Below are 17,358 nucleotides of genomic sequence, written 5' to 3' on the forward strand. Positions count from 1 at the left end.
GAAGGGGAGGACCCATGTACAAAATGGCTAGCATAAGAAGGGGAGGAGTAAATCCAAAATGGCTGACAAGAGAAAAGGAGGAGTCAAGCACAAAATGGCTACCAAAGCAGGGGGAGGGGCAAAGCACATAATGGCTACCAAGGCAGGGGGAGGAGCCAATCACAGAATGTCTACCAAGGCATGGTGAAGAGCCAATCACAGAATGGCTACCAAGAAAAGGGGAGGAGCCAAGCACAAAATGGCTACCGAGGCAGGGGGAGGGGCCAAGCACAAAATAGCTGCCATGAGAAGGGGAGGAGTAAATACAAAATGGCTGCCACGAGCAGGGAGGAGTCAAGTACCAAATGGGTGCTATGACTAGGGTAGGAGCCATGTACAAAATGGCTTCCATGAGAAGGGCAGGAATAGATACAGAATGGCTGCCATATTAAGGGGAGGAGTAATTTCAAAATGGCTGCCATGAGAAGCAGAGGACCCATTTCTAAGATGTCTGCCATGAGTAGATACAAAATGTATGCTATGACAAGCAGAGGAGTCATGTACAAAATGGCTGCCATGAGAAGGGAATACAGAATGGCTGCCATGATAAGGGGAGGAGCCATGTATAAAATGGCTGGCATGTGAAGGAGAGAAGTAAATACAAAATGGCTGCCATGAGAAGGGGAGGAGTAGATACAAAATGGCTACCATGAAAAGGGGAGGAGCCATGTACAAAATGGCTGGCTTATGAAGGAGAGAAGTAAATACAAAATGGCTGCCATGAGAAGGGGAGGAGTAGATACAAAATGGCTACCATGAGAAGTGGACAAGTAGGTACAAAATGGCTGCCATGGGAAGGGGAGGAGTAGGTACAAAATGGCTGCCATGAGAAGGGCAGGAATAAATACAAAATGGCTGCCATGAGCAGGGGAGGAGTCAAGTACCAAATGGCTGCTATGACTAGGGTAGGAGCCATGTACAAAATGGCTTCCATGAGAAGGAGAGGAGTAAATACAAAATGGCTGCCATGAGAAGGGGAGGAGTAAATACAAAATGGCCTCCATGAGAAAGGGGGGGTAGATACAAAATGGATGTCATGAGAAGGGGAGGAGCCATGTACAAAATGGCTACCATAAGAAGGGGAGGAGTAAATCCAAAATGGCTGACAAGAGAAAAGGAGGAGTCAAGCACAAAATGGCTACCAAAGCAGGGGGAGGGGCCAAGCACATAATGGCTACCAAGAAAAGGGGAGGGGCCCAGCACATAATGGCTACCAAGAAAAGGGGAGGAGCCAAGTACAAAATGGCTGCCATGAGAAGGGGAGGAGTAAATACAAAATGGCTGCCATGAGAAAGGGGGGGTAGATACAAAATGGATGCCATGAGAAGGGGAGGAGCCATGTACAAAATGGCTGCCATGAGAAGGGAATACAAAATGGCTGCCATGATAAGGGGAGGAGTAAATACAAAATGGCTGCCATATTAAGGGGAGGAGTAATTTCAAAATGGCTGCCATGATAAGGGGAGGAGTAAATACAAAATGGCTGCCATATTAAGGGGAGTAATTTCAAAATGGCTGCCATGAGAAGCAGAGGACCCATTTCTAAGATGTCTGCCATGAGCAGGGGAGGAGTCAAGTACAAAATGGCTGCCATGAGAAGGGGAGGAGTAAATACGAAATGGCTGCCATGAGAAAGGGGGGTAGATACAAAATGGATGCCATGAGAAGGGGAGGAGCCATGTACAAAATGGCTACCATAAGAAGGGGAGGAGTAAATCCAAAATGGCTGACAAGAGAAAAGGAGGAGTCAAGCACAAAATGGCTACCAAAGCAGGGGGAGGGGCCAAGCACATAATGGCTACCAAGAAAAGGGGAGGAGCCAAGTACAAAATGGCTGCCATGAGAAGGGGAGGAGTAAATACAAAATGGCTGCCATGAGAAAGGGGGGGTAGATACAAAATGGATGCCATGAGAAGGGGAGGAGCCATGTACAAAATGGCTGCCATGAGAAGGGAATACAAAATGGCTGCCATGATAAGGGGAGGAGTAAATACAAAATGGCTGCCATATTAAGGGGAGGAGTAATTTCAAAATGGCTGCCATGAGAAGCAGAGGACACATTTCTAAAATGTCTGCCATGAGAAGGGGAGGAGTTAAGTACAAAATGGCTGCCATGAGAAGGGGAGGAGTAAATACAAAATGGCTGCCATGAGAAAAGGGGGGTAGTTACAAAATGGATGCCATGAGAAGGGGAGGAGCCATGTACAAAATGGCTGCCATGAGAAGGGAATACAAAATGGCTGCCATGAGAAGGGGAGGAGCCATGTACAAAATGGCTACCATAAGAAGGGGAGGAGTAAATCCAAAATGGCTGACAAGAGAAAAGGAGGAGTTGAGCACAAAATGGCTACCAAAGCAGGGGGAGGGGCCAAGCACATAATGGTTACCAAGGCAGGGGGAGGAGCCAATCACAGAATGGCTAACAAGGCATGGTGAAGAGCCAATCACAGAATGGCTACCAAGAAAAGGGGAGGAGCCAAGCACAAAATGGCTACCAAGGCAGGGGGAGGGGCCAAGCACAAAATGGCTGGCATGAGAAGGGGAGGAGTAAATACAAAATGGATGCCATGAGAAGGGGTGGAGCCAAGTGCAACATGGCTGCCATGAGAAGGGGAGGAGTAAATACAAAATGGCTGCCATGATAAGGGGAAGAGTAAATACAAAATGGCTGCCATGATAAGGGAAGGAGTAAATACAAAATGGCTGCCATATTAAGGGGAGGAGTAACTACAAAATGGCTGCCATATTAAGGGGAGGAGTAATTACAAAATGGCTGCCATGACAAGGGGAGGAGTAAATACAAAATAGCTGCCATGAGAAGAAGAGGAGCCATTTCTAAAATGGCTGCCATGAGCAGGTGAGGAGTCAAGTACAAAATGGCTGCCATGAGCAGGGGAGGAGTCAAGTACAAAATGGCTGCCATGAGAAGGGGAGGAGTCAAGTACAAAATAGCTGCTATGACTAGGGTAGGAGCTATGTACAAAATGGCTGCCATGAGAAGGGGAGGAGTAAATGCAAAATGGCTGCCATGAGAAGGGGAGGAGCAGAGCACAACATGGCTACCAAGGTAGGGCGAGGGTCCAAGCACATAATGGCTACCAAGGCAGGGGGAGGACCCAATCAAAGAATGGCTACCAATAAAAGGGGAGGAGCCAAGCACCAAATGGCTACAAAGACAGGGGGAGGAGCTAATCACAAAATGGTTACCAAGACAAGAGGAGGGACCAAGCACAAAATGGCTGCCATGAGAAGAGGAGGGGAGGAGTCAAGTACAAAATGGCTGCCATGAGTAGGTTGGGAGAAAATACAAAATGGCTGCCATGACAAGGGGTGGAGTCAAGTACAAAATGGTTGCCATGTGAAGGGCAGGATTAAATACAAAATGGCTGCCATGACAAGGGGAGGAGTAAATACAAAATGGCTGCCATGAGAAGAAGAGGAGCCCTTTATAAAATGGCTCCCATGAGAATGGGAGGGTCAAGTACAAAATGGCTGCCATGACAAGCAGAGGAGCCATGTACAAAATGGCTGTCATGACCAGGGTAGAGCCATATACAGAATGGCTGCTATGAGAAGGGGAGGAGTAAATACAAAATGGCTGTCATGAGAAGGGGAGGAGTAAATACAAAATGGCTGCCATGACAAGCAGAGGAGTCATGTACAAAATGGCTGCCATGAGAAGGGGAGGAGCCAAGCACAAAATAGCTACCAAGGCAGGGGGAGGGTCCAAGAATATAATGGCTACCAAGGCAGGGGGAGGAGCCAATCAAAGAATGGCTACCAATAAAAGGGGGAGGAGCCAAGCACCAAATGCCTACAAAGACAGGGGGAGGAGCTAATCACAAAATTGCTACCAAGGCAGGAGTAGGGACCTAGTACAAAATGGCTGCCATGAGAAGGGGAGGAGCCATGTACAAAATGGCTGCCATTTGAAGGGGAGGATCCAAGAGGAGTAAAGTACAAAATGGCTACCATGAGAAGAGAAGGGGAGGAGTCAAGTACAAAATGGCTGCCATGAGTAGGTTGGTAGTAAATGCAAAATGGCTGCCATGAGAAGGGGTGGAGCCAAGTACAAAATGGCTGCCATGAGAAGGGGAGGAGTAAATACAAAATGGCTGCCATGATAAGGGGAGGAGTAAGTACAAAATGGCTGCCATGAGAAGCGGAGCCATGTATAAAATGGCTGCCATAAGAAGGGGAGGAGTAAATGCAAAATGGCTGCCATGTGAAGGGGTGGAATCAAGTACAAAGTGGCTGCCATGAGAAGGGGAGGAGTAAATACAAAATGGCTGCCCTGAGAAGGGGATTGCTTTCCTTTCCTTCAAGGCCAGAGGGCTGCTCTTTGACACAGCTTCCTTTACCGTAAGTAAGACGTGTTGATGCTTCTGTTTTTCTATGTTATTGGCCTTAAGGTGCAAAGTAAAAATACGAAGTTTCAGTGGTGTGGAAAGTTCACTCTTAAATGGTTCCCATTAGTTTCTATTATAGCTTGAGCAGGAAAATGGATGGTGTTCCATATGTCTGTCTCCTGCTCTTAAGGATGTCCACATCTGCCAGTAGAGGTTCTGCACCTACCTGTACCTTTAGAGGGGGCCTAACCTTACTGAGAGCCCGAGGGCAATTTTGGAGCTGGACACTACGTAGTTAGGTGCTACCATGCAATGACTGCCAAGCTTGAGAGAGGGGACTTGTCTGGCCACAAGATGGCTGCCATAGAGGCTTAGACCCGTCACAAAACATTGGGATGTTGCAAGCCAGCCAGTCTCCTGTTTCTAAACTGAGTGCTCCGTGTGGTCACAAAGGTAATGCCTGCTTGGTTTTTCTGAAACAGCTCCTTCTCCAGAGAGCTTGAGGAAAGCCAGAATTGTCTCTTTGCTTTGGAGGAGGGCGTGGGGGCCAGAACTGGAGCAGGGGCTACCATGATGCCCATGGGCACTCTTGCTGGTTGTGTAACCAGGTCTTCGGGGTTTTCCTGAGGTGCAGAGATGACTTCAGGCCAAGCTGAAATGAGTTAGGGACTTTCCCGGCATCCCGAATTGGTTGATCAACCTCTTTCTTGGAGTATGCCAGTTGCATGTTTTAGTCGTTCAGATCTCTGCTAAAAATAACTCCAAATCCTGCAATGAGATACGTGGGGAAGCTGCAGTTGAAATAGATTCTCAGCCACCTTGGCTGGGAATGTGCGTTCGGCTGGCTCTGCTGTTTGGGGAGAAAACGGTAAAAGTAGAGATCCCATATTCTTAAGGAGAAACTCCCCCCTAAACTATCTGGCACTCATACTTTCTTATACGTTCTTTCCAGAATAATTTGTGTCAGGAATAGCTTCAGGAGGGTAGCTGTGTTGGTCTGAAGCTGCAGAACAAATTTCAAATTCGGGGGCTCCTTTGAGACCGACACAGTATCAGCTTTTATGTGAATGCATGCTTCTTCAGCACACGTATCTGACAAAGTTGCTGCTGGAGTCAAACTTTGTTTCTGTGTAATGTTGATGTGCTGCTTGTTTGGAAACAGTGACATTTCTCTCAGGACCTTGCAAGAATCTCATCCATGCCATCGAGAGTGAGAGGCATGCCTGTTTTCATCCCCCTCCCTCCAAGTACTGAAGATTGGTCAGGGCGTGGGGCCTGGTTTGGCACAAGGGTGAGGCCACGCAAGCTGTAGTCTGAAAAACAAATCCCATGTGTTAGAAAGCTGATGCTCCTGTCCGGGACCCATTTTCCATCACCCTAAACATCCTCTGCATCTGTTATTTGGAGAGGTCATGCCTCCCTAGGTGGGCACTGCTGTGAGGGTCAGTCAGAGAGAGCATGCTTCTTGCTTCCTGGAACTGGATTGTCAAGAGAGCGGCTAAGAAAGCTCTCCCCTCCCCTCCCCTCTGATCAGTGGCCAGGGCTTATCAAGCCTGGGAGAAAAGCCTGTGTTTGCTTTTCCTTTGGAACTGGCTCAGGACAGGCTGTTGCTTGACTGGGGAGAGCTAAATGTGTCCTCTTTGCACTGATTAAGCATGGGCTGTCATCTGCTGGGAAATTTCCTTGCAACTGCGGGGCCATGGCTCAGCGAAAGAACGTACGCTTTGCATGCTGGAGGTCTAAAGTTCACTTCCTGCTATCTCTGGTTTGGGTAGGGTGTTAGTTAATCTGCTAGTGTTTATGGGACCATGAGTGTCCTTTTTATTTTTACTAATATTTTTTTTCTTATTTTTACGACAAATTTACTTTAGAATTTCCTTCCCAATTGCGTATTTACTCAATGAGTTTTCTTATAGTTCTTAGTGATATGATAGTCTGGTAACGAGATACCATGGACAGGGCCTCAAAGGAAGGGTCAGATGTGACGATGGTTGTTTTGAACTATTTCCCTCGCCCTCTGTCCTTTCACAGAACGCCAACATGGAAGGTTTGTCATCCAGTACCTCAGATGACCCTCCAACCTCCACAGTCCTGTTGGACAGCTACCACTTCTCTCAAGTCATCTTTACAAACATGGAGAAGTTCTACATCCCCGGAGCAGATGTCACGTGCCACTACAACCTCTCCGAACACATCACTCCTCGTAAGAAAGACTGGATGGGCATTTTCAAGGTGGGTTTCTGGTTTTGAAAGCCAAGGGTCTTGGGGATGCAATTTGGATGTTGGGGTCACACTCTAGCACACTCAAGTCTGTTGCTGTCTTTTGTAGACGCCTCTTGGGGTCATGAAGGCTTTTGTCCTTGTCCTTGATCCAGAAATGGCAACTGGTCTAGAATGTAGCAACATGGGTCCTTATGAGAACATCCTGGAAGGCCCATACTAGGCCTTTTCGTAGGAAACCACACTAGCTCCCAGTTGAATTCTGGATCAGGTTCAAGGTGTTGGTATTGGCGGTCCTGAGAGACCACTGAGCTGTGACTATACTTCCCCGAAAAGCGTTTTAACTTGGCCAATTGGAATTAGCGCTAGAAAAGTATGTCTGGCCTCAAGCAGGGTCAGGGCCTTTTTGGTCCTGGCCCCTACCTGGTGGAATGAGCTCTCGGAAGAGCTGCGGGGGTCCCTTCAGGAACTTTCTCAGTTCTGAAGGGCCTGCAAAATGGAGTTCATTTGGGTTAACTCTCCAGGTGCAGAATGACCATGAAATGTAGTGTGTAGTTCAGTAGCACTGTATATCAGGGGGCCCCAACTTTTTTGCTTGTCTAGTGATATTTGGAATTCCGAAATGGCACGGTGGGCGCAACTCTACCAAGGCTGATGTATGAGTTCTGGATAAAAAGGCTGCCACAAAATGGTCGCCACAGGAAGCAAAGCCAGCCACGAAATGGTGGTCACAGCAAAGCTTCAGTAACACAGTATGGATCCTTGCACTGTGGTGGCAGCTGCTTTGCAAGTGGGCCTCCAAAGATACTGAAGTCAGTCCCCTTCAAACAGTTTGAGAGCTGTTGCATTTAAGGCTGTGGTGCCCTTGTCCTAGAATGGTTGACATCATGGCCTTCTATTGTTCTGTGGGAGCCCTCATCCGGAGTCATTCACAGCATACTTTTCAATGAACCAACACAGAAAAACGTTCTTGCAGGTAGGATGGAAGACGACGCGTGAGTATTATACGTTCATGTGGGCGCCTTTGCCGAGCAGCACCGACAATGCTGAACGTCAACAAGTCTTGTTTAAAGGTAAGTCATGGCAGTGGGTGATGCAGGCGTGCCACTTGGCACTATTATTATTATTATTATTATTATTATTATTATTATTATTATTATTATTATTATTATTATTATTATTATTATTATTATTATTATTATTATTATATTTATTCCCTGCCACTCCCTTACGGCTCGTGGCGGGTTACAACATCCTAAAATCCCCGTTAAAACCCCATTAAAACAATAATAACATTCCCAGCATTACCAAAATGGCAAGATCGGCAACTCAACTTCTCCCTCTCCCACTACTGGTGGGTGGAGAGGAGGTCCTGATGATGTTTACTTCAGGTCCCAATCCCAAATCCCAGGGGGGGGGGGCATTGGCCTATATTATCAGCCCTGGCCTCAACCATAAACCTGACAGAAGAGCCCCAGAAGAGCCCCCTGCGGAACGATGATTCTGGTGGAATCAGAATTACATGCTAAATGTATGCAGTGTATACAGTGCTCAGGTGGATTGGGGAAGTGACCAGTAACTACTTCCCAATATCTTCCCGGGCTTCATGGGTACCTTGTTGGATGATTTGGTGTGGTTTTGATGTTTTATAATCCGTGCTGATTGGTGATCCGTGAGTATGAATAAATACTGGATTAACAAATGGGGACCTTTGACAGCCGTGGGGAGCTTCCTTCTATTACTACGCATGCCAAGGCTTCTCTCCCATGCCGTCAAGGATAACAGTAGCAAGCCACATGGATTCCTGCTCCTGCCACAGATATCCAACAGAGGAAGTAGAAGTTTTGCCTGCACATGTGTAGGCCACACTTCCATTTGGGTGGGGACGGGTTTTCAAGCTCACAATGTATTTTTAAAGCTTTTCAGATTTTTCTGCAAGCCTGGGGAGTCTGCCAAGTTTGCGGAACTACCTGTTTACAGTCAGTGTGGCCCCAGTCTGCAGATTTAGATACCCATATTTGACTATCTATTCCGCATAATATATTTCTGGTAAGGGCTTGGAGGAGGAGCATGTCTCATGACCACTCAGCGTTTAACAGCCACTCAGGGCAGCTGTCCCACCACTGAGTGCCGCCTCCTCCAACCGGCTTGCCTGTCTGTCCAGCAGCCAGCCAATCGCCTTCCGTCCCCCACCCCTGACCACCCCCCCCTCCTCCTTCCACTTCCCTCTGAGGCTCGGAGGCTGCAGATTCCTGCTGCATGAGAGCTGCCCCTGCCGGTGAGTTCCATAACAGCTGCCTGCAGCCTTTCCATGTCCTGGGGGGAAGGCTGTCCACAGAGTTCTTCCAACCCCCCTTCCTCAATCTAGCACCCGTTGTATTCCTAAATGGAATGGACTTGGCCCCTAGTTAGAATATGTTGACTGTAGATCTAAATCAGTAAACTGGCTGGGGGCACTAGTTCTCTCCAGCAGTACAGGTTTAATACCACTGCACAGATGGCTAAAACTGAGCAACAACATTTATAGGACAGTAGCTATAAGAATGTGTTCCGTTGAAGTGAAATGTGCACTGAGTCATGGTAGAGCACTTAAGAAAAGGGTTTATTTGCACATGGGGAAATAGATTCTCTTGTGCTCTAAAGTGTCTAAAGCTTTTAAACACAGTAATAGATTCCTTCTGTCTGTCAGATTAAATATGCAGGCATCAGTACAGAGGCATTTGATAGTATAAACAAAGCTTGGTTGGCTTTATTTGGATTACATGTTTCTGTGTCTCCCACAATGGTATAAAATCATTCATCGGTTTTTCAGATTAGACGGCTGTTTGCTTCACAGGTCCCCAAACTTGTAGCAGTTGTATACTTTTTGTAATCTGTGAACTGAAGGGCCACACCTGTGTAGCTACAGGATGGTGACTCCCAGCTCCAAATCCCTGTTGAGCCGTCTTTTTTATCCCTGGCCTGAATCCATTTTGAGATTACTCTACACTAAGGGAGCACTGGTCAGCTTTATATAGAAGTAACTGTTGTTAAGCACAGATCCGTATAGGGCAGAGAGAGTCTCGAGACAAAATTGTCCTCCTTCAGTTACAATTGTTCTGGCACTTTGTGTGTGAAAGGGGAATGGAGGGAGCAAAGTTTTATAGAAAAGCAACCCTCCGAATAAGCCAGTTCCTAGTAGGTTGCCAGGTTTTTGTTTAATACTCTGCCTTTATTTGTGAACCGAGGAGCATAACAGACTGAGGAGTGGCTTAAAAAGCAATGATATGAACAGCCACTGTGTGCAGCAGCCTCTTAGTCTCTCTGGAAAGAAGATGTGTCCTCTTAGTCCACCTCCTCAAACTACTAGTCCCCTGGCACTATTAAATGTACAGGAATAACTAGAATTGACCAATTCTATCCCTACAAACTCCAGCTAATATAAATCAGGTATAAAGAAGTGAGTATCTTGTCTGATCATACTGGCTTCCTCCAACAGGGATTAAAGCTTGTAGAATCAATTTCCGGGGTCAAGCACAACGGTGACCCAGTTAGTAAGGGTGCCTGTGATAAAAGAGCAGTCTTTGCAGACTTGGGCCTGCTTGCTGGGGTTTTGTGGGTGGCATTCTGGCTCATGCTGCAGCCAGGCTGCACACTGGAGAGGCTGGAAATATGACCTGACTTTTCCCCCCTCTAGCTTACTACTTGCCAAAGGATGACGAATATTATCAGTTCTGCTACGTCGACCAGGATGGGATAGTCCGCGGAGCCAGTGTCCCCTTTCAGTTCCGTGTAGCATCCGAGGATGACATGCTGGTGGTCACGACACAGGTCTGTCTCCTTCCCCCTCCTCTAATCCAGGCTAGCCCTTTTCAGGTGTTCTGCCCACATGCCCTGGGAGCCTGGCGACCATGCGCATCAGGCGCTAGCTCTGCCCACAGCGTTTCCAATGCACACAATCACCGCGTTGTCTGAACAGGGGCAGCAAGCAGATGTTCATGTGCTTACTTATTTATTTATTGCAGTTATACCCTGCCTTTCCCCGGAGGCCGATAGTGGCTTGCAAGAGGGGTATATAAACTACATGAAGAATGAAACATTAAATAATAGGTTTAATTTTTAAGGATATATATACCGGTTTCCAGCCTCCTTCTCTGAGTGAAAAGGGGAGGGGGGATGATAAATTCATTCAGATAACGTTTAGTTTGGGTGGGTTGTAGACAGGGAGGCCAGCAAACTGTAAAGTTGCTTCTAGACTTTACCAGTGGAACAGCTCTTGTCTTGCAGGCCTTGCAGAATTGTTTAAGAGTCCACCGGGCCCTGATTTCATTTGGCAGGGTGTTCCACCAGGCTTCGATATATGCAAACCCAAACCCTGGAGATTAATGTACATACTTTGAGATTAGGTCCAGTTCATGCTGTGTGTCACATTTGTGTCATACCCTTCTGAAGAGGAAGAGGAAGAATTGGTTCTTATATGCCGCTTTTCTCTACCCGAAGGAGACTCAAAGCGGCTTACAGTTGCCTTCCCATTCCTCTCCCCACAACAGACACCCAGTGAGGTGGGTGAGGCTGAGAGAGCCCTGATATCACTGCTTGGTCAGAACAATTTTATCAGTGCCGTGACGAGCCCAAGGTCACCCAGCTGGCTGCATGTGGGGGAGTGCAGAATCGAACCCGGCATGCCAGATTAGAAATCCACACTCCTAACCACTACCCCAAACTGGCTCTCATGGTCATCTATCTGGTTCTCTGTCCCAGTGTGGAGCCAGAGGTAAGGCGGGTTATGAGAAGGAACTTGCTGGGGGGAGAAGGAAGTAGGGTGGAATTCTAGGGTGCAAGAGGTAACCTTTGGGCATGAAAGGTGGTCGTTTTCTTGGAACTCTCTGATGCCTCACTGTGTTGAGTGCTGTTGTGTGACTGCAAGGGGGCAAACCCAACCTCTTGACTCAAATTTTTCAGCCAGGCACTTTTTAAGACAGAGTCCCTGGTGAAGCCATCTGTCCTTAAGGCTGAATGCTTTCATTTAAGAGGTGCATTTGACATTTGAAGCAGATGGGCTTGCTAGAGGGAACTTTCAGATTCCTCCTTTTATCACATGGTGACTCACTCAAGAACATGAGATGCTTGTGCTATGCACATGTCAGTGTGGCGTTACGGTTAAGAGTGGTGGACTTCCCCCGTTCTTCCACAGGAGGCCTACTGGGTGATCTTGGGCTAGTCACAGTTCTCTCAGAAGAACTGTTGTGGGGAGAGGAAGGGAAGACAAATGTAAGCTGCTTTGAGACTTCTGAAGATAGCAAGAAGTGGGGTATAACAACCTTCTCTTCTTCTACTTTACCTGTTCGTTCCCCACTCCGCCGTTACCTGGCCCTGGTTGTCTTGTGTTCACTGCATCCTTGTGTTTCAAGGCACTCGCTGTTGAGGTTTGCGGTGGCTGCTGGCGTCTTCCCATGGTCGGCTTTCCGCAGCTGCAGAGTTCCTATTGATATGTCTCCCTTCACGTTGCTCCCTTTGTTCCTCCCAGGGAGAAGTGGAGGAGATTGAGCAGCAAAATAAATCTTTGTTTCAAGAAAACCAGAAACTGAAGGATACTTTAACAAATCTCCAAAAGCAGAATGAAGACTTACAGGAGCAGATTGAGAAAGCGCAAGTGAGTAATTATCATTTTTGTAAAAAACAAAAACACAACGTTTTGCGATTTCCCCAGTAGATCAAGGGAACTGTTACTTCCCTGGAAGGAGATGGAACTTATAACTGAATCCATGAAGTTGCGTTATGCCGCCCTGGACCATTGAGCTGTCAAGGTCCATCTTTTCTGTTCTGACTGGCAGCAGCTTCCCAGGTCTTGGGTGGAGTTCACATCACCTGTTACCTGGTTCTTAAACTGGAGATGATGGGGACTGAATCTCTGGGCCCTTCCACATGTCAATCAGATGCTCTGCCACAGAGCCCCAACCCTGAGCTAATGATCAGATGAAATTGGTTTGTACTGAGTCCGACCATTTGTCTGTCATAGTCAGCATTGCCCACTCTGGCTGGCAGCCTCTCTTTAGAATCTCAGCTTAGAGCTTCCACTCTGCCTACTACTACGTCCTTTTCACTGGAGATGCCAGGTGCTGGGATGTTTTGCCTGTAAAGCTAATGCACAACTGCTGAACCATGATGGCCCTTTCCCTCAGAATGACAAGTCAATCTTGGAGAAGTTGGCCTTCATATTAAAAAAAGACACACCATGATCAATGCAGGAGAAAAATTAGCTAACTTGATGACTTTATCAGGGCAGAAGGTTCCGCTGAGCAAAGGCATGAGGGGTGACATCATTTTGTTGAGACGGACAGACATGAATAGGAATTGAGCAGGAAGTATTATGGTGCAGTCAGAAGCCAGCGTTTCTGTGCAAATCTCAAAGGTATGACTAGTGGTGCTTCTTAAAAGTTGACTTCTGGGGCTAATTAGCATTCATGGTGGGAGAAGAATCAACTTTTAAAGATGGGCATGTCCCTCCATATCACTCTAATGAATTATCACTGTGGACACTTGCTTCCAAATGTCTGAGCTGTGCAGAGAAACGTCACAGGCTGTACCTCTTGTATTTTGTCAGATTTTGACCCTACTGTTTGTTAAGTCCCTCCTGCCACCTTGTCAAATAAAGAGAGACCTCAACGGTAGGGCATTTGCTTTGCATGCGGCCCTTGGCCTCTGTGGGTAAAAGGGCCAGGTGACAAAAGTGATGTGAAAGACTTTGGCAAGCCTCTTCCAGCCAGGGTAGACAGCAGGGATCTGCCAGATGGACGGACTAACTGACTAGAAGGCATCAACTAGAGGACCAAGGACTTGAACCTGCAACCTTCAGAGTGCCAGGGAAATGCTCTGCTGCTGGACCATGACCTCTGCATTTCTTCAAGGGATGTCTGCCTGAAAGCAGGTTCAGGTAGATAAAGTAATGCCCCTTAATCCAGAGTGAATTCTGCACAAGGCAGGGACAGGGAGAGCACAAATCTTTTGGAAAGATCTTGGCCCATTGTTGGTGGCAACCAGACTGTATACCTAGATCCCTGCTTTAGATCTTTACTCTTGGTTTCTCCCTACCCTTCTGTCTTGTGTGTCCAGGGTACAGCGAAAGAGCTGGAAGATAAAGTCCATTTGTTGCAGAGTGGAACCATGGAGCTTCAGAGAGCTCAGGCTCTCCAGGCCTTAGAGGTCAGCTCGGCTCAAAAGGAACTGGCCGTCGTTAAAGAAAGTAACAGCAAACTGCAGGAGGAAAACCAGGTAAATGGCAAAAATCACCAGGGGATATTTGGCCGCAACAGGGAGGTTAAACTGAACTTCCATTCCTTAAATAAGGAGGGTAAGAGGGGTTGAGGGAGAGTGCGGGTCTTTGTGTATTTGCAAAAGAGTTTTCCATTGAAGCTGGATGTCTGAAGAAGTCACTTCTGTGATTGGCTGTAATCCTGTTGACGCTTCAGGATCTTAAAAGAAGATTGGAGGCTTTAAAGAGTGACACTGATGCCCTCCGTTCAGAAGTAAAACAAGCCCAAGAGGAGATCACATGTCTGGAAGTCCAGAACAGTGACAAGGAGGCAGAACTACACCAGTGAGTCAGTCTCTGTCTCTGTCTGTCTCTGTCTCTCTGTCTCTCTCTCTGGCTCAAATAGCCAGAGCCAAGTCTATTTACCCCATCTGTCCTTCCTGCTCAGAGATATTGGAGGGGAGGGTCCCTGTCTTGCCTTTCTCCCCAATTGGGGAAGGGGACACACTCACCCAAACTGGTTTATATCATTCTCCTCTCCTTCATTTTATTGTCACAATGACCCTGTGAGGTAGGTTAGGCTAAGAGGGTATGTGTAGTCCAAGATCAACCAGCAAGCTTTCAAGGCAGAGAGGAGATTTAAGCCTGGCTTTCCCAGATCCTAGTCTGAGCCAGGGATTCCCAACCAGGGGCCCACACCCTTTCCCTCCTACCTTGATGGACTCAGCTGCAAGCTAGGAAACCAGCTGCCTCTGTTGCTCCCCCTTCTGAGCGCAAGTGAGTTCTCTCATGGTTTATCAGGGGCCCCTCCCAGTGTCAGCAGGCCAGGATGGTAACATCAAGAACACCAAATGTGGGATTTTTGACTGCTGTATTGACAACCAATTGCACCAGGAATTGCTGTATTCCATCTGCACTGACTTCATGGCTACTTCCAGACAAGCCACATTAAAGGAACTCCTTTCAGATCAAAATAAGAATTTAGCCTATATTATTGCCAAATATGCAAGAATTAGCAATTAAATGTAGAAGTGCTAATTATGCACAAGGGTTAGCATGGATCTATTGAACATATGAAGTATTTTGGGACTTTTAACCAATCTTATATTGTGTTTTACTGCCTTGTATTTTGTACTGGTCGCTGACCAAAATAAATGTATCTTGACCCCCTTGCCATCTCTTTCCTCGAGATGCTGGAAGTCTGTTGAGCAGAGGGGGAAAATCAGTTTTTTTCACTGCCGGGGAGGGATACATTTTTACTTGGTTTTTTTGGGGGGTGCTTTATCATATTGCCCATCACGAGCCAGCTTGTCTGGGAGTGGTGGGATATAAATTAACTTATTTTTTAAAAATGTGCCTGCACATTCCTGCTTTAAACCTCCTTCTTTCCCCACGTAGACCTCCTCTGGCCTGCTGGTTAATGTGGGTGGCAGTGGCACTTTCGGAGACGTGGCACATCAGTTCTGGGGCTCCTCATGTGGGCTAAGCAGGGTGGGCTCTTAGCAGGCACACTGGCCTGCTAGTGGCCATGCCAGCATATACGGAGGTGGGTGGGCATGCCAGCGTATACCACTGTGTGAATCTAGCTTCTCTGCTCCCAAACAGGATGTCGGCTGAAAAGGAGAAGTTGGAAAACAAGTTGAAAGCGACCTTGGTTTGTGTGGATCAGCTTCAGGTGGGCTGCTTCCCGATCCTGCTCATCCATCCTTCCCTTGCATGGGCAGTGGGGAGCAGGGAGGACTTTTGCCAAGGGAGTTGTGCTTCAGCGGATAGGGCTGCATATACTTCACGCTTTTACTGACGCTTGGTCTCATTTACACAGCGAGGCTGCTTACTTGAGCCATCCAGCCACAGACGGGTATCTTATATATAATCAGAATTGCTATCAAAATCCAGGACTGTCCCTCCTGTGTGGGCACTGGTTAGTGCAGTGCATGCTGGGATATAAGTAGTTTTAAGTAGTGGTAGCAATCTGCTATATCTCTTAAGCTGAACTGCATGTTGTACAGAACAAGTTCTGAGAATTCTGGACTGTAGCACTGCAGACTGCAGTAAGGATGGATCATATTTTTTAGATTGTGCCCCCATCTACAACGCAATGCGTTGAAGGTAATGGTGCCTTAAATTTCCTTTCTCACACATGTCAGGAGTTTGAGTTTTAAGGAGTTGGAAATGTTAGATGCAAGAAGTTTAGAACTTAATTGAGAGGGCTGTTGTACGTTCATAACTCATGAAGTTCCTTTTACTGAGTTTGGCAATTGGTTCACGAAGGTCAGGATAGTCTACTCAGGCAGGTAGCAAACTCTCCAAGGACTCAGGATCCTATCACACCCTCTAGGATTCAGCTGGAGACCTTTGGCACGCAAATTTGATGATCTCCAATTGATGCTCTCCAGCATTTGCTCCTTGTTGCTGCAGGGGTAACGGAAGAACTTGCTCATTTTGCGTAATATGTAGTTCTTGCATCCCAGAAATACTGGCCAGTTAGATGGGATCCAACCTTCAGTTTGCAAAGGTTGGGGGGAATGACCGAGCTCTCAACATCTTCTGCTGTTTTGGACTTGGAGGGTGGGGGTTAATGTTGGAAAATTAAAGGGAACAAAATATCCCAGAACATTCACAAGCAGTATAAAGAATTTAATTATGGTAATTAAAGCAATCCATCCCCTTAGGCTTGTAGAGTTAACTTTGTTGTTGTTGCTTAATCTAATGACCCAGTTGCTTAACTGGAAACGGTACCAAAAGATGATGGGTTAGATCCAACCCACTTTTCTCACCCATCCCACCCAACTCCCCTCCTTAGTACAGCCCTCCCCTCCCCCTGTGGCTGTTGACCCTGCAGCTCCTGTGTTCCCCAGCATAACCTTTAAGGAGAACCCTCTTTTAACCAGCTGAAATGTTCCATCCCCATGAGGTTCTAACCCCACGAAAGTTAACCTAACTGCCCACTATTTCCTTAACAACCTGGGATCAAAGTGTCTCTCTCATTCTGTTCCAGTCCCAAGTGCAAAAAGAACACAAGGAAGTAGAAAAGTTCCAAAATGGAGATTGTGCTCAAGCCAGGCTCCTGGAGCGGCTGAAAGAAGAAAACAAGCAGTTACATGTCAACTTGCTTAGACAGGTAAATCTCCCTTTCTCATCCTTTGCTGTGGTTAAATCCTGTAGTGGGCAATGTTCCCTTGAATCCCCCCCCCCCCCACACACACACACACTGAGTCGAACAGAATATAGCTGCTGTCATCTCAAATTGAAACTACCTCTAATCTGGAGAACCACATATGACTCCCCACTTCTCCACGCGGAGCCAGCTGGGTGCCCTTGGGCCAGTCACAGTTCCCTTAGGGTTGTTCTTGCAAAACAGCTCTCTCAGAGTTCTCTCAGCCCCACCTACCTCACAGGGCGTCCTTTGTGGAGAGAGGAAGAAGGAGGTGTTTGTCAGCTGCTTTGAGTGGAAAGAGGGGTAGAAAAAGCCAGCTCTTCTCCTCTCTGGCATCATTGCATTATCATGCTGTAGGTGCT

General features: G+C 47.1%; 1 protein-coding gene across 3 annotated transcripts in view; it reads left to right on the plus strand.

Annotated features, from left to right (window-relative positions):
- Positions 1-17,358, plus strand: part of CALCOCO2 (calcium binding and coiled-coil domain 2) — a 43,311-nt gene that overhangs the window by 13,669 nt on the left and 12,284 nt on the right. For all 3 annotated transcript variants that reach the window (XM_077313700.1, XM_077313699.1, XM_077313701.1), the window contains exons 2-9: positions 6,420-6,620; positions 7,585-7,681; positions 10,285-10,418; positions 12,115-12,240; positions 13,701-13,859; positions 14,057-14,184; positions 15,445-15,514; positions 16,838-16,960. In XM_077313700.1, the coding sequence (XP_077169815.1) occupies positions 6,429-6,620; positions 7,585-7,681; positions 10,285-10,418; positions 12,115-12,240; positions 13,701-13,859; positions 14,057-14,184; positions 15,445-15,514; positions 16,838-16,960 (1,029 nt within the window). In that variant the 5' untranslated portion in view covers positions 6,420-6,428. The remainder of the gene's footprint in view (positions 1-6,419; positions 6,621-7,584; positions 7,682-10,284; positions 10,419-12,114; positions 12,241-13,700; positions 13,860-14,056; positions 14,185-15,444; positions 15,515-16,837; positions 16,961-17,358) is intronic.

The sequence above is a fragment of the Paroedura picta genome, chromosome 16 (assembly GCF_049243985.1).
Source record: "Paroedura picta isolate Pp20150507F chromosome 16, Ppicta_v3.0, whole genome shotgun sequence".
NCBI classification, from domain to species: domain Eukaryota; kingdom Metazoa; phylum Chordata; class Lepidosauria; order Squamata; family Gekkonidae; genus Paroedura; species Paroedura picta.